Source organism: Capra hircus (genome assembly GCF_001704415.2).
Source record: "Capra hircus breed San Clemente chromosome X unlocalized genomic scaffold, ASM170441v1, whole genome shotgun sequence".
Classification (NCBI taxonomy): domain Eukaryota; kingdom Metazoa; phylum Chordata; class Mammalia; order Artiodactyla; family Bovidae; genus Capra; species Capra hircus.
Window position 1 is genome coordinate 21,820,691 of NW_017189516.1, and position 22,303 is coordinate 21,842,993.

Below are 22,303 nucleotides of genomic sequence, written 5' to 3' on the forward strand. Positions count from 1 at the left end.
GTGCATGGCCATGTTTGCCAGTGCATGTAATACTGTGAGGCTGTATGATAATATGTAAAGCTGTGACTATGGGTCTTTATGACTGTGTGACCAGGCTTTCAGAAGCGTGATAGCATGATTGGATGTTTGAATTTTGTGTCCCCAAAGTTAAGTGAAACAGTGTGAATAACACCTGTGTCTCTGTGACTGAGTGAACCCCTTTGTGACTGGTCACGTATGAAACTGTGACACAGGGTAACAGACTCTCGGTGGCTATGAGAGGTCATGTGACTGTGGCATAGCAAAATTGGCACCATGTGTGGGGGGGGAGTTCTGGGGGCTCTTGGCTGCCACTCCCTCTCTTGTCCTGACACCTATTTGCTGCATCCTTCCCTACACGATGGTCTTTCATAGCTCTCTTCTACCCACAGGCTGGTCACCCAGCTCATCAAACTGCCATCTCTACTCTGCTCTGCTTCCTCCCTGACTTCTCTATCATCTGAGACGTGCCACACACAGATCCCTGCCCAGCCAGGCCACACTCCTTCCCTTAGAATGTGTCGTCCCTGGGTGCAGAGGTCCCCTCACACCTCCCAGACTGAATCTTCTCACCTCAGGGTGACCATCATCTCCCCCAGGACCAAAGACAGAGGTGGGTTTAGGGACCCCAGGTGAAGGAAGAGGGACAATGCAGAAAGGCCTCACTTTCCTGAATTTTTTGCCTGGTGTCCTAAAGCTGTTCCTGTAACCTGAACTCTACATGCTGGCTGTGTGTGGGGTGTGTAGGTGTGGAAATAGAGGAGGATAGTACAGATTAGTGAGAAGCTGGGATTTTAAGAAGCAAAACTTTTATTCATGAAATATAATTTCATTATTTTCAGCTATATAAAACTGTAGAAAAGGAAGTCCAGATATCCTCAGGAACTGAAGAGAAAATGTGAAGAACACTTTAGGCTCAGCATCTCATTATGGCTATATAAATAACAGTGCAACCATGTACACAAACCATAGGCTTCTCGTGCCTGCCCCCAACCTGGTTAAACTCCCTAGTAATGATGCCTGCTGACATACAAGAAATCAGTGTACTAACCGCAAAGAACTCTTGTCTATTAATGAAAACAGCGAGCCACAACACTGGGCCTGGCTTCCCATCTGACTGCTGGAGTAAAGGTTTCCCAGAAAGACAGTGTAGCCAGGAGAGGGGTTCAGGGGAACTCGATACCACAGGTACCTGCTAAGACATAAAACTTTCCAGTCTCCTTTGGGATAATCAGTTGCTTAACATCCAGTTTCTCCCTTTCTGCAGGGATGCACCAGGGAAACCGGATCTTGGTTAAAAGTTTGTCCCTTGACCCTGGCCAGGGCCTTGAGCCTCATCCAGAAGGTCCCCAGCGACTTCGCTCAGACCCAGGCCCCCCCACTGAAACCCCCAGCCAGCGTCCTTCGCCACTGAAGCGGGCACCGGGCCCAAAGCCACAGGGTAAGTGGTTCCAGAGAGGGGATAAAGAAACGGCCCAGGAGAGGGGACAGAGGAGGGGAAAGGTTTGCCAGTGGCCGAGGAGAAGGCTTGTTAGAAGGACAGGAAGCACCACAGTCTAGGAGCAGAGGGCTGTGACCTGAAGCTAATGAGCACATACTGGCATCTCACCTTGGGCCAGTTCTGTGCCTGTCTCAGGCAAAGGTGCAGACCGGGGGTTTGTGGAGGGGCTTGTGGCCTGGCTGCAATAGCCAACTTCAAACTCAGCCTATTGGGATCTCCCCTCTTTATCCCATCCATCTCTCTAGTCCCCCCGAAGCCCAGCTACCTGCAGATGCCCCGGATGCCCCCACCACCTGAGCCCATCCCACCCCCACCATCACGCCCACTGCCTGCAGACCCCCGAGTAGCCAAGGGCCTGGCCTCCAGGGCAGAGGCCAGCCCCAGTTCTGCAGCAGTATCCTCACTGATTGAGAAATTTGAAAGGTGAGTCCAGCTCCCGGGGGACCCTGTGGGGGGAGGGTGGGCCTGGAATAGAAAGGACAGTTGTAAGACAGGCCTCTCAGTCAAGCTCATGCCCTGCCTCCATGTGTGTCTACCACCCACCTCAGAGAGCCTGTGATTGTTGCCTCGGATAGGCCAGCCCCTGGCCCCAGCCCAAGTCCCACAGAGCCAGCCATGTTGCCACAGCCACCCCCACAGCCACCAGTGCCCCAGCTCCCTGAGGGCGAGGCATCCCGCTGCCTGTTCCTGCTGGCTCCCGGGCCCCGGGATGGCGAGAAGGTACCCAATCGGGACAGCGGCATTGACAGCATCAGCTCACCATCCAACAGCGAGGAGACCTGCTTCATCAGTGATGACGGGCCCCCTAGCCACGGCCTCTGCCCTGGGCCCCCTGCCCTGGCCAGTGTCCCTGTTGCCTTGGCCGACCCCCACCGGCCCAGCTCCCAGGAGGTTGATAGTGACCTGGAGGAGGAGGACGACGACGAGGAGGATGAGAAGGACAGAGAAGTCCCAGCACCCCTGATGGAGAGACAGGAGTCCGTGGAGGTACTGACCCATGTTCACCAAGAGGCAGGACTGTGTGGAGAAACCAGAAGCCTGGCTTTTACACTTGGTTCTTTCCCCAGCTCAGTATTTCTCAAAACAGGGCATTGTTTCCACTTGGAATGTTTGGTTTCCCTGGTCCCCTGGTACTGAATATCAGTAGCAGACCTGTACCTTGTCCCTGCATCACTGTAACTACAAAAATGACCATTCACAGTTCCAAGTGCCCATGAGGAAAACTGTTGTACCCTTATCTGAGAACCACCAGTTGGGCCTCAGTTTTTCCATCTTAAAGATGGGCATTCTGGTTGGGGATCTTTAGTGTCCTGCTCCAGCTGGAGAATCCCCAGATTCAGTAGCTATGTTAGGTTGGGTGAGTCTCTGCTGCCCCACCATAACCTTAGTTTCCTTATTTGTAAAATGGAAAGTCTCACATCCAGAGAGATTTCCAGACAGCCGGCCTCTGGAAGGGCACAAGAACTTAGAGCCCCCTAGGAGCCTGAGGCTGTGGGACAAAAGCTCTCCACAGCAGGAATCCCTTTCTGTGCCCCAGCAGCCTAACACTGCTTCTGAGGCATCCTTGCACTTAATTAGGTCGTAGCCAGAATACCTGTGTCACCAGAACCCAGCTCAGATGTGGGGGCCAAGGTCTGGGACTCAGCAAATATGTGTCCAGTAAACAGGCAAGAAGGGCAACAGGCAATGAGTTTTATACATTTTTATTCTTTTGGGTTTTCCTCACTCCCCAGGTACTCAGCAAGCCTTTACTGACAATGAACTGAGTGGGTGAATAATTTATAGTCTACTTAATCCATAGTCTGCTATGTTTCACTTACATTAAATCATTTAGTTGACTAAATTACAAATGGACTTAGGTCCTATTATTACCTGTATATGTAGATGAAGAGACTTAAATACAGAGCATTTATACAACTTATTCAAGCTAGTAAATGGCAGAGCTACAATTTGAACCTAGCTAGGAAGTCTGACTTTCTAGCCCACACCTTACCCACTACACTATGCAGAGTGAATAGAGGGAGCAGGTGGCCTGGTGAATGAGTGGCTGAATGAGAAGTACACAGTATCAGAATTGAGGGGTGGCCTTTATGACACACAGGGGAGTTGGAGTGAAGCTGTGGGGCTTATGGCTTCAGGGATGGGAGGTACAGTTATCTTTAAGTGGCATTAGGTATAGAGCAGCATTTATGGTATTTTGAGAATTCTAGGGGTTTGGGTGAAGGTTAGAGTACAGGATGATAGACCAGCAGTTGCCTCTTCTCTCTTCAGTTGACTGTGCAACAGAAGGTGTTCCACATTGCCAATGAACTCCTGCAAACTGAGAAGGCTTACGTTTCCAGGCTCCATCTCCTGGATCAGGTGAATGGTCCTGCAGGGGCACCAGGGCACCAGGATCTGGTAGGTGGGTGCCAAAGAGGAATTGAGAGGGCCTGAGCCTAACTCTATCAGTGAGGCCAGAATCTAGAGGTGGTAAGGCTCCTCTCTGACCTTGATCCCCATCCTGTCCCCCTGAAGCCAACTCTGATTCATCACCCCAAGCTTGATCTTTGTATCAACCCTCATTCCTAAACCCTAACTACAACTCTAATCCAGATCCTGAATTAACCTGGCTGTGAACCAGACTCTGACCCTCATTCTAAACCTGGCCCTATTCCTGACCCCCAAATCCACTAGAATCCCTAGTGGTAGGAATTTTTGTCTGTTCACTGCCTGACATACAGTAGGCACTCAAAAGTATTTGTTAAATGAATGGATCTAATTCCAACCTTGTCTCTGACCCTGAGTCTAATTCTGACCTTGACCTTGATCCTGACTTATTGTTGCAATGTCTACCTCCAGATCCTAACCTTGACAACCTGAAATCAACCCCACACACAAGCCTCACTCCATTCCCTCACTCCTCAGTATCAAGATCAGTGCTGATCCCAAAGCTCCATAGAGCTGCCCACAAACACTGCCCTCATGTGCAAGCTGCTCCTTTCCCAGCCAAGCCCCAGGCCCCACTGGGCTGAGCACACATGCCCTGCCCCACAGGTGTTCTGCGCTCGGCTGCTAGAAGAAGCTCGGAACCGCAGTTCCTTCCCAGCTGACGTCGTCCACGGCATCTTCTCTAACATCTGCTCCATCTATTGCTTCCACCAGCAGTTCCTGCTGCCTGAGCTAGAGAAGCGCATGGAGGAATGGTGAGGGGCCCCAGATCTAGGCTGCCCACCTTCCTGTCCACTTGCCTGCTGAGCCCAGGCCCAATGTGTGCACTAGAGTTTGTTCCTCCCTGCCCTCTCCCCTCATCGCCTTTCACAAAAAAAATCAGGCCTGAACTCTACTTTCCAGGCCCTCTCAATCTAGAATGAAATAAGATCAGGACTCAGAAAATTACAACAGAATAGCAAAGCCCTAAAAAGTATAAGGTTAGGAGCCAAATTGGTTGGGATCAAATTCCAATTCTGCCACTTGCTAAATTTGTAATGTTAAGCAAGTTTCTTAAGTTACTGTGCTTTAGTTTCCTCAGTTGTGAAATGAGGGTAATAATAATGGCCTACCTTGTAGGGTTATTTTAAGGACTGAATGAGTTGATACATGTAGAGAGCTTAAAATAGTACCCAGTATATAGTTAAGTGCTAAGTTTTGAACTGTGGTGTTAGAGAAGACTCTTGAGAGTCCCTTGAACTGCAAGGAGATCCAACCAGTCCATCCTAAAGGAGATCAGTCCTGAGTGTTCATTGGAAGGACTGATGTTGAAGCTGAAACTCCAATACTTTGGCCACCTGATGCGAAGAACTAACTCATTTGAAAAGACCCTGATGCTGGGAAAGATTGAAGGCAGGAGGAGAAGGGGATGACAAAGGATAAGATGGTTGGATGGCATCACCAACTCAATGGACGTGAGTTTGGGTGAACTCCGGGAGTTGGTGATGGACAGGGAGGCCTGGCGTGCTGCGATTCATGGGGTCACAAAGAGTCAGACACGACTAAGTGACTGAACTGAACTGAAGTGAATGTGAGCCATTTTTAAATCAGTGCTATGATTGTTGTTGTTGTTATTCCCTGGTGGCTCAGATGGTAAAGAATCTGCCTGCAATTCAGGATACCTGGGTTCGATCCCTGTGTCAGGAAGATCCCCTGGAGAAGGGAATGGCTACCCACTCCAGTATTCTTGCCTGAACAATTCAATGGACAGAGGACTGGTGGGCTAGAGTTCATGGGGTCACAAACATTTGGACATGACTGAGCAGCCAATACTTTCACTTTCACATCAGTACTATGACAGAGCTGAGGATGGGAGGCTGTGGGAATCAAAGGGACCAAAACTAGCCTAGGGGTTAACAAAGGATTCAGGGAAGAGATGAGATCTAAGCTGAGTCCTGGGGTAGAAAGGCAAGGTTCATAGGCAGTCTCCTGGCTTCCAGGCTCTCCTCTTCCAATTCGTTCTTTAATGTCTATATCACCTTCCACAATGGTGTTTCTGAACAACAGTCAGAACAGACCATTTTACTTCCTGATTAAATCATCTCCATGCTCCCCACACCCACAGGATAAAGTGCGTCTTCATGCTACATGAAGTCACTTCCTACATCTCCCCAACTACTGTGACCACTGAGGGCTGAACCAAGGCCACTTCTTGTTGTCTCCCCCAGCAGACTGTGACCAATGAAGGTTTGGTCCTATGTGTCCTCCAATAGACTGTGACTCTTGAGGAGTGCAACCAGGTCTGGTTACTTTGACTCCCCTACCAGACCATGACCCTCTCGGGGATCAGTTAAGTGTGGCTTATTTGTGTCACCAGAATAACTCAGTACAAGTCTGGGCACAGAATCAATAGGCAGTGTATGAAGTGGCCCTTTCAGGTATCCCAGGACATGTCATCCCTTGTGCTCAGGGCAGGGCAGAGTTGGGGTGGGTGGGCCCAGGCTGTGGTCTTAGGTCACGCTGAGCCTTTCAGCCTACTTATTCTATAATATAAGCAGCATTTCCAAAGGAACAGACTGGTTGAGAAGTAGGTTTCCAGGACTGGGATAAGAATAGCCTGTAGAGTGGGGGCACTGTGTGGGACAAGGATCAGCAGGACCAGGTCAGGCCCTGTTTCCACCCCAGGGACCGCTACCCACGCATCGGAGACATCCTGCAGAAGCTGGCACCCTTCCTCAAAATGTATGGCGAGTATGTGAAGAACTTTGACCGAGCTGTGGAGCTAGTCAACACCTGGACAGAGCGTTCCACCCAGTTTAAAGTGATCATCCATGAGGTGCAGGTAAGCAGTGAAGCTGGATGGGACCAGCTGAGATGGACAGGTCTGTGGGGACCTGGTCAGGGGTTTTTGGCCAGACCTGAACCTTCCTGCTTCTGCCTGTCACAGAAGGAGGAAGCCTGTGGCAACCTGACATTGCAGCACCACATGCTGGAGCCCGTGCAGCGCATCCCCCGTTATGAGCTGCTTCTCAAGGACTATCTGTTAAAGCTGCCCCATGGCTCCCCGGACAGCAAGGACGCCCAAAGTGAGTGCATACAACTGGGCCCTCCTCCCCACCCTACCCCTGCCAAAGACAACTAACAGGGTCAGCCTTCCATTGCCATGTAATTGAGATCTCAGAGTAGAACCTCCAAACTGAAAGGCCCACCTTAAGTGTCTGGAATGAGACCCCAGGATGAACCTCCAGGTTGAAGTCTCTGCCTGAGCACCTAGACAGGACATTTACAAGTCCCCCAGCCTGAAGTTTCCAACTGGAACTCCAGAGTTTGATGGGTGTACTCAGAAAGATCCCCTAAAGGGATGTCTTCCCTAGGTTAAGACCCCAAGGCTGACCCCTTGACTGGTTCTCAAATGAAGTTGTCCCCAATGCAAAATGAAGCTGAGCTTAAACCCTCAGGGACTGAGCCAACAGGCTAAGAGCCCAGACTGACTCTCTCAGGCCAAGTTTTCTTTACTGAATCTCCACTGCTGAGCTCCCCAGAAAGAGACTTGTCTCATCAAGTCCCTGACTTTCCATTCTCCACATTTAGAGCTTCATTCCATACCCACCAGTCACTACCCAGAATGACCCTCCCAAAAGAGCCTCCAAGTCTGATCAGAACCCCATAAAATTACCTCCCTAGAACTGAGTACCCCAGACTGGACTCCGTATTTTCTGCCTCCCAGATTTGGATCTCTAGGCTAAAATACCACCTCCCTAGACAAGTACTCACACACTGAACCACTAGCAAGGGTTTCATTCTGATTCTTTCAATATGAGACCCACTTCTCAGGGTTACACCCCAAGAGTGCTCCCCAGAGTCTCCCCAGCTTTCTCTCCCCAGACTGTTATTTCCATTTATTCCTTCATTAACATAATAGATCATTCCTTCATCTATTTACTGAGTACCTTGGTGCTCTGTGCATTGTCCTAGGCACAGTGGATATGGAAGGTGAACAAGACAGACAAGGCCCTTGATCTCAGGGAGTGTGTATTCTAGTCAGGGAGATAGACAGTAGACAAAAGTCATAAATACACAGGAGAACATTAGATAGGTGCTTTGTGTGATTCAGAGAATGAGAGGGTGATGTGACAGTGACTGGGGGGGGGCAACTTTAGACTAGGTGACCTCTCAGAAGAGAGGATATTTGAATCAAATATGAATAAGAAGAAGAGGAGAGCCATGTGCTGAGTAGGGAGGAGCATGTCCCAGGCAGAAGCAATAGCAGGTACAGAGTTCCTAAAATCAGCCCTCAGATTGAGTTCATCTAACTTAGTTTCCTGTTTTATACCAATCTCGGCCCTATATGAGTCCCTAGAATAAACTTCAGAGCTTGAGTTTGGCCAGCTGAACTCCCCACACTGAGACCAAAGATGAGCCTCTCAGAAAGAACTTCCCAGTCCAGTATTCTGAGCTGCTCAGAATGAGAATCTCTGAAGGACAGCCAGCCTGCAATGTGCTCACTAGGCTCCCCAGCCCAAGATCTTAAGTTGACCTCCCTATTTTTTTTTAACCCCTCAAACTAAAATCCCCAGGTTCAGTTCAGTTCAGTTCAGTCACTCAGTCGTGTCCAACTCTTTGCGACCCCATGAATCACAGCACGCCAGGCCTCCCTGTCCATCACCAACTCCCGGAGTTCACTCAGACTCACGTCCATCGAATCAGTGATGCCATCCAGCCATCTCATCCTCTGTCGTCCCCTTCTCCTCCTGCCCCCAATCCCTCCCAGCGTCAGAGTCTTTTCTAATGAGTCAACTCTTCGCATGAGGTGGCCAAAGTACTGGAGTTTCAGCTTCAGCATCATTCCTTCCAAAGAAATCCCAGGGCTGATCTCCTTCAGAATGGACAGGTTGGATCTCCTTGCAGTCCAAGGGACTCTCAAGAGTCTTCTCCAGCACCGCAGTTCAAAAGCATCAATTGTTCGGCGCTCAGCCTTCTTCACAGTCCAACTCTCACATCCATACATGACCACTGGAAAAACCATAGCCTTGACTAGACGGACCTTAGTCGGCAAAGTAATGTCTCTGCTTTTGAATATGCTGTCTAGGTTGGTCATAACTTTTCTTCCAAGGAGTAAGCATCTTTTAATTTCATGGCTGCAGTCACCATCTGCAGTGATTTTGGAGCCCCAAAAAATAAAGTCTGACACTGTTTCTACTGTTTCCCCATCTATTTCCCATGAAGTGATGGGACCGGATGCCATGATCTTCATTTTCTGAATGTTGAGCTTTAAGCCAACTTTTTCACTCTCCTCTTTTACTTTCATCAAGAGGCTTTTTAGTTGCTCTTCACTTTCTGCCATAAGGTAGAGCCCCAGAAAGTACCTCCAGATCTGAGCCCCAGTGAGTCGTATCTCTGGTTCCACAGTAACTCTCCTACTTTATATTTCCCAGACTAAACTCTGGAGCCTGGACCCTAGACTGAGTTCCCCAAACCAGGCCAGCTGGAACTCCTGGCCTGAGCAGCACCCCCTGAGCCCAAGACTGAACTCTAACCAAGATCCTAGACTGCCCAGCCCAGGCCAGGCCCCATCAGAGCTTCCAGATCAAACTACCAAGCTCCTAGACAAAGCTCCCCAAACCACACTCCCTAGCCTGAACCCCCAAAAGAAATCCTGGACTGAAATCCCCACAGTGAATCACCAGACAGAGCCTGTACCCACTGGACCCCTGGAAAAGCCCATCTATACCCCTACACAGGACACCTCCAGACGAAGATCCTGATAGCGAAGTAGTCTGAGCCCAGTCGCCTCTACAGGCCTGAGCTTATATGACCACAGTTTGCCAGAGTCTTCTTCCGCCCCCTTTCCTGGGCACTGCCCACCTCCACGACCCAGCATACACCATGCAGAATTTGTGGAAGAAAGGGCAGCTCTGATGTCAGCTCTGCTGCCTCCTGGGGCACACAGCCTAGGGTTGCACCTCTTCTCTCTGATTCAGTTTCCTCATTGGACAAACAAGGCACATAAGGTTGTTATGAGGGTTGAAGAATGCTAGGCAAAGCATCTATTCAGGAGCCCAGGGAAAGGTGGTAGAACCTTTTCCCCATCCTAGGGAGCTCCTAGTCTGCTGAGGGATGCAGATAGGTAAATACATGATGAATACATAGTGTGACTAGCGGGACAGAAGGAAGCAAAGGGGAAGGTGGGAACCCAGACAGTGTCCTAACCCAGCCTGGGTACTCAGAGAAGGCTTTTTGGAAGAGATGAGCTGAATCCAGAAGACTGAGTTGGCCAGATGAAGCAAGACAGGACATGTTTAGCGAGGTGCAAGTGGAGAAGGCTGGAGAGGTCAACAGACGACCCTGTTGACCAAGGGCTTAAAATGCCAGGCTAAAGGACTGGGTCTTTACCCTGCAGGCATAGGAGAACAACTGACAGATTTGAACAGAGGAGTGACAGACAGCAAGCTGTGTGTAAAAACGCGCCCTCTGACAGCTAGGGTAGAAAAGGGCTGGGAGCTTGGAGACTGGCACCTGAAAGGCCTGAACTGGGTTAGGGATCACAGATCTTGAGCACCAAGACTTGGTCATTGAGAGACAGCTTCCTGGGAAAATAACACTTGCTTGGCCAACCATGTGGACTCTCTTCAGAAGCACCTGTGCATAGTTTCTGAATGGGAAAATCCAGCACCATGCAAACAAGAGTGGGGTACAGTGCAGCTGGGCCTCAAGCATGGACAAGATTCATTAGTGTGTGGAGATGCATAGGGATTTATTTCGTATTTTTTTCTGATACCTAGTCACAATAGGAAGTATGGAAATACAGGAAAGCTGAAAGAGGCAAGGAAGAAAATCATCTATGATACAAAACTCCAGAGAATAAGAGTGAGGAACACTTTGACATAATTTCTTACTGGTATTTTTTATACACATGTATTTGTGGCATTGAAATCATGTCATATACACAAGTTTGTATCCTTTCCTTTTCCTAAAATATCCTGAGAATTTCACAGATCATGAAAAATACTACAAAAGCATCATTTGCAAAGGTTGTTTAGTATTGTGTTATACGAATGCACATTACTCTTTTTAACTGAACCCCTACAGTTGTATTATTTCTGGTTTGACATTATTGTAAACACCACTGCAACAAAAGTGTATTTGTACACAGAACACGTATTTTCTTAGTATAGATTCCTATCATCAGAATTATTGAGGCAAAGAATAGAACTGTCTCTGTTTCTTTATATGACTTGTTTTCTGATTATAAAAGGTAATATGTATTCTTTGTCAAAAAATTGGAAAAAGAAGACAGTGAAATCACCCATAGTCCCATCATCCAGAGACAACTTTTTTTAAATTTATTTATTTTAATTGGAGGCTAATTACTTTACAATATTGTAGTGGTTTGTGCCATACATTGACATGAATCAGCCATGGGTGTATATGTGTTCCCTATCCTGAACCCCCCTCCCACCTCCCTCCCCATCCCATCCCTCCGGGTCATCCCAGTGCACCAGCCCTGAGCAGCCCGTCTCATGCATCGAACTGGACTGGAGATCTGTTTCACATATGATAATATACATGTTTTAATGTTATTCTCTCAAATCATCCCACCCTCGCCTTCTCCCACAGAGTCCAAAAGACTGTTCTATACATCTGTGTCTCTTTTGCTGCAGAGACAACTTTTTAAAAAAAAAATTATTTATTTTTGGCTGCACTGCGTCTTCCTTGCTGCAGGAGGGCTTTCTCTAGTGGTGAATAGGAGCTACTCTCTAGCTGCAGTGTTCAGGTTTCTAGTTACAGTGGCTTTTCTTGTTGCATAGCATGGGCTCTAGGTGCGTGGGCTTTAGTAGTTGCAGCTAACCGCTCTAGAGCACAAGCTCTATAGTATGGCACACGGACTTAGTTGTCCTGTGACATGAGATCTTCTCGGAACAGGGATCAAACCCATAAAACCCTGCATTGGCAGGCAGATTCTTTACCACTGAGCCATCAGAGAAGCTCCTGAGACAATTTGTTAAACATGGGTATATGTCCTTCCAGTTACAGGTGTAACTATTACTGTTATTTTGTTAGTGGTAATAATAATCTTAAGCTTGCATTTTATTGGCTGCCAGCTATTTCATGTCCTGTGGTTCTGCTACTACTGTGGCATTAATCGAGTCATTTTCTGATTTTAAGTGATGTTGCTATGGACATCTTTGAGGCTGGCACTTTCTGGAATGGGGAGGGTGTGGCCAGACCAGGAGGAGGTATTCAGGGAGCAGAGAAGCTCCCAAAGCCTTTTTTCTGCTAGCCCCTATCTGACCTCCCACTCTGTCTACAGAGTCTCTGGAGCTGATAGCCACAGCAGCAGAGCACTCTAATGCTGCCATCCGCAAAATGGTGAGTGGCCCCTCTAGCCCCTGCCTTTCCTTGGCCAGCCACCTGTCTCCATCCTGGGGAGTGGGAGGCTTGCAACCTGTGGACATCTGAGAGGAGGCCGGAACCTCAAACCTTGCCTTTTACTCACTACCAGGAGCGAATGCACAAGCTGCTGAAGGTGTACGAGTTGCTAGGAGGTGAGGAAGACATTGTCAGCCCCACCAAAGAGCTCATAAAAGAAGGCCACATCCTTAAGCTGTCAGCAAAGAATGGGACCACTCAAGACCGATACCTCATACTAGTAAGTGCCAGGGGTAGGGGTGCAAGTGGGCCATACCACCCCCACCCCGCCATGCCACATTGACCCAGTACTCACTCAAGGCTGTACTTCCTGCTCTCCATTCCTTCCTCTACTAATGCATTGCATTTTTACTACCTATACTGGGCATTTTTTTCTCAACTTTACAGATTATGTAACTAAGACTTAGAGAGAACTGACTTGCCCAAGGCCACCCAACTAGGAAGTGACTCCCATGCCTAGGCTCTTTGCTTGCAACCTTTGTGCCCAATCTGGTCTGTTTTTTCTATCTATTGCTTTGAGTCCCCAGCAGTAAAGCTTCAGGAGTCCTATAAGGGAAGGCAGCTGAGCCATAGCCCTTGTGGGGCCTCCACACATACATCCAAAACCTTTTCCTTCCTAGTTCAACGACCGCCTCCTTTACTGTGTGCCCAGGCTGCGGCTCCTTGGCCAGAAGTTTAGCGTGCGGGCACGCATTGATGTAGACGGCATGGAGGTGAGCACCAGGAGGTGGGAAGGGGGACCTAGAGTGGGACCTTGGTGCTGGAACAAAGATGTTCTGACTCTGACCCCCAAGTGTGTGCATGTGTGCAGAGGGCAAGGGCCCTGTGGAGGTCAGTAGGTGAGCTCAGTAGTTCACCAAGCCCTTTTCTCTCTCCATTCAGCTGAAGGAAAGTTCCAACCTCAATCTGCCTCGGACCTTCCTGGTGTCAGGAAAGCAGCGCTCCCTGGAGCTCCAGGCCAGGTACTTGCCCTTGCCTATATCTTCTTTCCAGCCTCCTGTTGCCTTCAGATATGCTGAGGCATTCTAGACCTTGTGCCAGGGGACTGGCTACTCCCTAGAGGAGAGAGTATTCCAGAGAAAGGATGGGTCCCTTTCCCCAAAGACACTTGCTCTTCTGATGGGTTTTGTTAGAGGAGAGGGAAGAATGAGATAGTAATCCAAACATGAGTAACAGTAGCACAAATAGTTTATTGTGGATTCAGAGATTTAAGAGAAATAACAACCAAATGCAGTGCCTGGTCCATGATAGGAGTCTTATTTGAGAAAAACAGCCCTAAGAGACATTTTCAAGACAGCAGGGAAAATCCTAAACATGAACTGGGCATTAGCTACCAGGGCATTATTGCTAACTTTCTCAGGTATGATAATGGTATATGAGGATATAGGGGAATGGCCTTTTTTTTTGGTGATGCATGATGATGATTTAGTATCATGATATCTGTAACTTATTTTTAAATGATTTATATCAGCCTATATATATATACACACACACACATATGTATAAGATATAGCAAAATATTTTTTAAATTTGCATCTATGTAGTGAATATATATTTAATGTACTTGTGTTATCCTATCTACTTTTCTGTATGCTTGAAATTTTTCATAATAAAAAATCTTTACAGAACAAATTTTAAAATAATGTCCAGCCATTTAACAAAGGGGCCTTCATATCCATTCTCTACTTGAATGATTATAATAATAGTTCACATTTAATGAAGACTTGCTCTTGTGCCAGAGGCACAGTTTTAAGTTAATTTTAACTTAAGTTTAAATTTAATAGCTGAACTCTCAAAACCCTTGAAGTAGCCTCTGTTACTATCAGCCCCATTTTACAGATGAGGAAACTGAGGCACAGAAGAGTTATACACCTTTCCCAAGATCCCACAGCTAGAAAGAAGCAGAGCTGGAATTGGTGATAGGGTATCGAGGCCATGGTCAGGGCCAGAGAGTGAATGCATGTGGGTAGATGATCTACTTCTGAGAGGCTGCAAAGAATTAAGAAATCAGAGTCAGAACTCTCTTTGCTGGGACTGCATGGAGGCAGGATAGAGAGATGAATGTGGGCTAGAGGGTGTCCTGGAAGATGAGAGAAGGGAGTTGGGTTTGATGCTCTGAGAGACTAAGCATCTCAGAGGCCTGAAGCCAAGAAAGGGAGAACAGAAGTGACAACAGGCACAGCCGGGGAGGGCAGATGTGGGGCCCAGTCAGGGTTCAGCAGAGCCTAAGTGACTGGGACAGGTCATCAGCTAGGATGGGAAGGAGGGGGCTGCAGAGGGATGCTGGGCCCAGAAGGGGGCACCGAGCAGTGTAGGGTTTTCTCCTAGTAGCAGAGGGAAGGCATGGAAAGTTTGCTTTGCAGTTGCTTTTTTGCCCTTTAAAAAGTTGTTTTTAATGAAAATTTTCAAATAACCAGAAAAGTAGAAATGCAAACACTCATATGCCCACCACTTAGCTGATTTTCAACTTTGGTGACATAGGAGTCAACTGAGGAGCTTTAAAAAATAGTGATGTCTGGGACCCACCCCTGTAAACTTTGGTTTAATTTGTCTGGGGTATAGCCTGAAGATGGGGAGTTTCAAAAGCTCCCCAAGTGATTTTAATGTTATGTGCACCAGGGCCTGGAGAATTCATGGACTACAGTCCATGGGGTTGCAAAGAGTTAGATACCACTGAGAGACTTTCACTTTCACTTTGCTCTGCCAGCAGAAACAAAGAAGGTAATGTTGCTCGTATGATTCAACCTGGCACCAGGGTTTAGAATCACTGACTTAGGAATCAGTATATATTTTTGCCATATAAATATTTTGCTGAACCATTTTAAAGTAAATTATAGACATGACTCTTCACCCCTATATACTTAAGTATGCACTGCCAAAAACACTGCTGTGGCTCTTAAACATCAAAAGCAATATTGTTTAGTGCAAAGAAGTTAGAAAATATAGAAAATTAAAAAGAATTTGTAAAAAAGAATACAATCAGAATAAAGTAAAATCCCTTAGAACCGTACCACGCAGAGACAGTCAGTGCTGATGTGCTGGCAGAAACTCTTTCTGACTTCTCCTCTATTTGCATATGTATACACACACAGAAACACACAATGTTTCCTTTCCATATTTTATTATGAGTATTTTGCAAAATACTGGAAAGCTTAAATACAGTGAACACCCAAGCTCACCATGTAGATTCAAGTGTTAATATTGTGCTATATTTACTTTATCATAAATCTATCATTTCATCCACCTACCAATTCATCTGATTTTTTTCATGCATTTCACCAAGTAAGTTGCAGATATCATACACCTCACCCCTAAAGACTTTGGCATTCATATCGTTAACTAGCATTCAATATTTGTTTAAGATCTCCTCCTTTTTCTTGAGGCAAATTTTCAGAGTGAAATGCACAGGTCTTAAGTGTACCACTGATGAGTTCTGACAAATGTAAACACTCATGGCACATGTGTTTTTAAACAAAAAGGTTTATTTTGTATATGTTGTTTTGAGTTAACATATTATAAATAGCTTTATCACTTATGTTGTGTAGAAGTAGTGATATATACCATTTCTTTTTTTAAAATCTAAGCCCCTGTTGTTGGACACATAGATTGCTTCTAATTTTTCATGACAATAGAACAGCATTGCAGTGGATATTCTTGTAGCTAAATATTGACTCACATCCTTGATTTTTCATGAAATGATCCTAAGGATACAGTTGTATTTTCATATTAGAAAAATACTTTTGATGTCTGGAGTCATCAACAAAGGCTTCCTTTGTGGCTCAGCAGGTAAAGAATCCGCCGGCAATGTGGGAGACCTGGGTTCAATCCCTGGCTTGGGAAGATTCCCTGGAGAAGGGAAAGGCTACCCATTCTAGTATTCTGGCCTGGAGAATTCCATGGACTGTATAGGTCCACAGGTCACAAAGAGTCTGACATGATTGAGTGGCTTTCACTGGAGTGTAACTGTGGAAGGAGATTAGAGGAGGCCAGGCAGGAGTCAGCCAAGAGGCTGGCTCCTACTCCTAGTGAGCTGTTGATGGGCCTGCACCAGGGCAGACAGGAGAGTTGAGGAAGGAAGGCAAAGGGAAGGGGCAACACACTGACTGAGTACCTAGTGTATCAGGGATTGTGCTGGGCACTTTATACATCACCTCAGTTACTGCTTTGATAGCTCAGTTGGTAAAGAATCTGCCTGCAGTGCAGGAGACCCCAGTTCGATTCCTGGGTCAGGAAGATCCCCTAGAGAAGGGAAATTCTCCAGTATTCTGGCCTGGAGAATTCCATGGACTGTATAGTCCATGGGGGTCACAAAGAGTCGGACACAACTGAGCAACTTTCACTTTCCAGTTACTGCTCAGAACAACCCAGGCCGATAATTATCATCCATTCTTACAAGTGAAGAAAAATAAACTGCCCTCCTTTCTCAAACTTGACATTCCAGCACAAACAGGGAACTATTCATGGTTTCCTGTACATTCTATATGCTAATTCACACACTTCAACCTAATCCCCTCTACTTGAGGGCTAGCACCTCCTTGAGGAAACCATCTTAAGCAGCCCCCACCCAAACTCCAGGATGGGACAGGTTTCCTGGGCTCCTCAGCCCCATTTTCCCTCTGTCATAGCACTGATTCCCCTGTATTGTCCATGTCTGCCCCCATGAGCTCCTTCCTTGATGGTAGGGTCTGCTCTGAGGCCCAGGCTCCTAGCACAGGGTCTGGAAAGTATTAATAACTGTTCAATAGGTAAACTCAGGTTATATGACTTGCCTAAGGTCACATAAGTGGTAAGTGAAGGAGCAAGAAGGTCAAACTCAGATCTTTCCAACTCCAAAACATCTGCTCTTTACCACTCCAGTTGCTTTTGGTTGGCCTGCCTAACCCAACATCTTTCTTTCCCCCTGCCCCCACCACCTTCCCTACCCAAGGACTGAGGAAGAGAAGAAAGACTGGGTCCAGGTAACATCTAAGAAGGCTTTGTGGTAGGGGGCTGGAAGAGTATTAACAGGTCTTCTCGGGGTGGGGGGCTCAACCCTAATATTCACATCTGACCATAATTGGCCTGGACATCTGCCTTCCAATAAATTTTACCATCCCCATTTTACAAATAAGCAAACTGAGGTCCAGAGGTTAAGCAGAAACTACCCAGTTCTTTAGAAAGCTGGCTCCTCTGAAGGTGTAACCTCAGTGAGTTAAGCCCTGTAAAACATTTAATCCCAGACATTTGTCAGGAAGGCCGCCTGTGGTTTTTCAGCCACTGATCCCCTCCCCCCATTTCACAAATATAAGAACTGAGACCTAGATTTTGGGAAGGGACTTACCCAAGATCATACGTCTAGCAAGGTATAGAGCTGAGTCTAGAATCTAACTTTTCTGACTCCAAGCTAGTTTATAGGAAAGTGAGGTAAGGGTGGAAACAGATAGTTGGGTTTTGACCTCTTATTTCTTACACCTCTCCCAGGCCATCAACTCCACCCTCCTGAAGCATGAACAGACGCTGGAGACCTTCAAGCTGTTAAACTCCACAAACAGGGAAGATGAAGACACACCCCCCAACTCTCCGGTAAGAGTCCACATCCCCTCCTTCTGCACCAGGATCCCCTCCAGGCCTCCAGGTGCCCACCTTACCTTGAGATACTCCTCTCCTCTTCCCAGAGAGGCAGTAGATGACTACAGAAGCACAGGCTTCTGTTGGTAGGGTCATAGAGAAATTACTGGGGAAACCAATACACAGAAAGTATTGGTACAAGTGACAGGTCTTCAATAGCACAGTGAGGTAGAGCAGAGCCAGGACTCAAAGGCAGGTCTTCTGAATCTGTCTGCTGCCTACCAATGATGATCCAAGCCTGGGCAAGGGCTGGACGGACTGGGCTGGGGAGTCTGAGTTTGACTCTCTGACTGGAGACCTGGCCCTCTCTCCAGAATGTGGATCTTGGAAAGCGGGCACCTACGCCCATCCGAGAAAAGGAAGTCACCATGTGCATGCGCTGCCAGGAGCCCTTCAATTCCATCACGAAACGCAGGCACCACTGCAAGGCCTGTGGACATGTAAGTGTTGAGAGGCAGGGGCAGAGCTATGGAGCAGACAGGCTGGCAACCCAAAGGCCCACTTCTAAGAGGGCACCCTCCAAGTGGGGGGAGGCTGTGAAGTCCACTGTGGGAGTTAGTACACTGAAGGAGAAGACCCACTGGAATCAGGTTGTTCTTACCCACTTGCCACCCCAGGTGGTTTGTGGGAAGTGCTCCGAGTTCCGGGCTCGCCTTGTCTATGACAACAACCGTTCCAACCGTGTGTGCACTGACTGCTATGTGGCCTTGCATGGGGTACCCGGGAGCAGCCCAGCCTGCAGCCAGCATACACCCCAGCGCCGGAGGTCCATCCTGGAGGTAAGAACCAGGCCCCTCAACTAACCCTCAACTGACCACAGGGGCCCCAGCCACTCACACAGTGGTGACTAAGGCCTGGGCATCTCTGCAATTGTAATACCATGTGCATGTGCTGAACACGTGACCCAGGCTTCGAGTGAGTAAAATAAGTACAAAAGTGAATCAAAGAGTAATTTTTATTTAAGTGCTTTAGACATTTATCTTCACAGTAACTTATCTATCAATGCTTTTCCTATTCTTGTTTTACAAAGGAGGAAACTGAGGCCCAGGGAGGTATATTTGCCCAAGTTACACAGTGAGTGGCAGAGCTGGGATTTTCTTTTAACTAACAAAATACCTTTTCTTATTACAATGGATATGTGCATTGAAGAAAGTTAGACATCATAACCAACATAATAAAAATACCACATTCCTTTAACCCGGGGCTTCCCTGGTAACTCAGTGGTAAAGAATCCACCTGCTAATGCAGGAGACACGGGTTCAATCCCTGAGTTGGGAAGATCCCCTGGAGAAGGAAACGGCAAACCACTCCAATATTTTCACCTGGGAAATCCCATGGACAGAGGAGCATGGTGGGCTACAGTCCATGGGGTCGCAAGAGTCAGACATCACTTAGTGACTAAACTACTACTACGAATTCCTTCAACCCAGAGATTACCACCATTAATGCTTATACTTCCTATCTTTCTAGATATATGCACATATATAGACTTATGCTTTGTAACTAAATTGAGGTATTTGTTTAACACTTAAAGAAAGCTAACTCCATGCCAGGCACTCTTCTAAGCACTTTACATATAGTAACTAATTTAATCCTCAGAACAGCCCTATATGCTCTCCTTCCAAGTCAGGATTTCCATCTAGGGCTGGGAGTCTGAGCCTGACTACCTTACCCACCCACTCACCCAACCCCTTAACCAAAATGCTAAGTTGCTTCTCGCTGAGTGTAGGGAGTGCATGTGATGGAAGACTGAAAAAAAGATGAAGTGTAAATGACTTGAGGAATAAATGAACTGATGGAAGAATGCCTGACTGACATTTAGGGGCCCCCCACTAAGAGTTACACACCCCTCCCACCAAGCCTTAGAGGCAGTAGCCATGGCCTGAATCCAGCAGATAAGCCTGGCTTTGAATTTCAACTCTTACTGGGTTGCTGTTGCTGCTGCTGCTGCTGCTGCTGCTGCTGCTGCTAAGTCACTTCAGTCATGTCCAACTCTGTGTGACCCCATAGACTGCAGCCCACCAGGCTCCCCCGTCCCAGAGATTCTCCAGGCAAGAACACTAGAGTGGGTTGCCATTTCCTTCTCCAATGCATGAAAGGAAAAGTGAAAGTGAAGTCGCTCAGTCATGTCTGACCCTTAGCGACCCCATGGACCACAGCCTACCAGGCTCCTCCGTCCATGGGATTTTCCAGGCAAGTACTGGAGTGGGGTGCCATTGCCTTCTCCCTCACTGGGTTGACAGTGGGCAAATCACTCCTGCCACCTGAGCTTCAATACTCTCCTGGGACATGTGAATAGCAATCCCTATGCTGAGGGGGTGCTGGAGCCAAGGTAGGCCTCCTATCAATATTGATGCCCTTCATGTCTCTGGTCACAGAAACAGGCCTCAGTGGCTGCGGAGAACAGTGTCATCTGCAGCTTCCTACACTACATGGAGAAGGGTGGAAAAGGCTGGCACAAGGCATGGTTTGTGGTCCCTGAGAATGAACCCTTGGTGCTGTACATCTACGGAGCCCCTCAGGTATGCATCCTACTCCTGGTCAAAGGAGGCTAGCAAAGCCAGGCTACTCTCCTTTCCTCTCAGTCCTTCACCTCTCCTTGGCCTTGGAGGATAGTGTGAACCTAGGGGGAAATCAGAAGCCCCCACCCTTATGAGACAAAGACAGGCTCGAGACAAGGAATGATTATGGATCAACACATGTAAGGATAAGTGGGGTGAGTTATGGGGGGAGGAAGCTGAAGTGGAGATGAGATACTGCTTAATCCAATTTGGAGTGGGCAAGATGGAGAAGAGGGCAACAGCCCAAAGGCCTGAAAACATTATATGCTCTAAACTAGCCTAGCTGGCTTGGGGTGTGGAAGGAAAGAGGTATTTGAATCAGCCTGCAGTTCTAGCCCCAGTTCAGACATTTTCCTGTTGCTCAGTTAAACCATGTAAGGTTCTTGAGCAGGGAAAGAAAAAGAGGGGTTTAGAAGATGCAAAACTAGTGAGAAGCCCAACCCCAAGGTGACCCTAGCTCTGTCCGTTCCCCAGGATGTGAAAGCGCAGCGCAGCCTGCCCCTCATTGGCTTTGAGGTGGGGCCTCCTGAGGCTGGGGAGCGGCCTGACAGACGGCATGTCTTCAAGATCACCCAGAGCCATCTGAGCTGGTACTTCAGTCCTGAGACAGAGGAGCTACAGCGGCGCTGGATGGCTGTGCTTGGCCGGGCAGGCCGTGGGGACACGTTCTGCCCAGGGCCCACACTGTCTGAGGACAGGGAGATGGAAGAGGTGCCAGTGGCAGCTTTAGGAGCCACTGCTGAACCCTCCGAAGCCCCCCAGACCCGAGATAAGACCTAGAGGGTTTGTGGGTAACTGGGACGCCCTGCCCCACACTCTAGCTGCCCATGTCCAATTAAGGGCCCCAGCCCCCACCCTCCCAGCTCAGTCAATACTTGAACTCCCATCATGGGCACTTTCAATCCTGAATGCTGGGTCTCGGGTTTTTTTAATTCATCTTTTCACAAAACCTGGGCTTTTAAAAAAATATTCGTACAGTGTGGTTAATTTTTTTTAAACCCTGTCCCCCCAGGGAGGGTGGGGGCTATTGCTAGACCTGCCTGAATTAGGCCATTTTCCCCCAACCCCTCAATACCCTACAGATCCTGCCTCCACCCAAATCCCTCCAAAGCACCAGAGGCAGGAGATCTGGATTCAAGTGCCAGCTCTGCCACAGACCCCATGGCCCTGGCCCACCCCTGCCCCTTCAACTAGTGTCTTCATATGTATGATGCTATGTGGGGTGGTGACCAGACCCCTCCTGCCTCTCCCATGGCTTACAGCTTCTACCTGGCCCCCAGGGCTACCCAGTATTTTATCGTCTAGACCCATGGCAGGGCCACTGGGCAGGACAGGGGAACACGGGGGAGGACAAAGAAAACTCTGTTTTGTTTTTTAAAGAAAAATACAGTTTATTTCAAGCTTACGGAAACTTTCAGAGTGTGGCTGTGCTCCATTTGTCCATCTGTTTGTTTGTCCAAAGTAGCAGGTTGTTGGGGTAGGCCCAGAAACTGCTCCCTTGTTGAGCTCTGAAGCTCAGCTGCCAGAAGGATGCTTCCAAGACTACTCACAGGTCAAGCCACAAATTAAACAATAAGGTATTATTTATTGAGGTGACTTTGATGGGATGAGGTGTTTGGAATTTCTGGTTCCGTCCCAGCGGTGGGGCCTATTTTTTTCCCCACCCCTCTCCTTTGGGTTTTTTTTTTTTTTCCTTTTTTAAGGTGGTTTTTTTTCCCCCCCCAACTTTTGGGGGGCCCTGGCGGGAACCCATTGATCCTCCTTCTTCAGGCTTTTT

General features: G+C 47.8%; 1 protein-coding gene across 1 annotated transcript; it reads left to right on the forward strand.

Moving 5' to 3' along the window:
• The first annotated feature begins 1,287 nt into the window (after positions 1 to 1,287).
• Positions 1,288 to 21,932, forward strand: LOC102188297 (FYVE, RhoGEF and PH domain-containing protein 1). The gene is made up of 17 exons (XM_018043796.1): positions 1,288 to 1,459; positions 1,765 to 1,942; positions 2,068 to 2,506; positions 3,791 to 3,880; positions 4,556 to 4,704; positions 6,614 to 6,770; positions 6,876 to 7,014; positions 12,240 to 12,298; positions 12,432 to 12,578; positions 12,979 to 13,071; positions 13,241 to 13,320; positions 17,286 to 17,316; positions 17,819 to 17,920; positions 18,280 to 18,405; positions 18,583 to 18,744; positions 20,344 to 20,487; positions 21,001 to 21,932. The coding sequence occupies exons 1-17, from the start codon at positions 1,288 to 1,290 to the stop codon at positions 21,304 to 21,306; spliced, it is 2,574 nt and encodes an 857-aa protein (XP_017899285.1). The 3' UTR covers positions 21,307 to 21,932.
• The last annotated feature ends 371 nt before the right edge of the window (positions 21,933 to 22,303 follow it).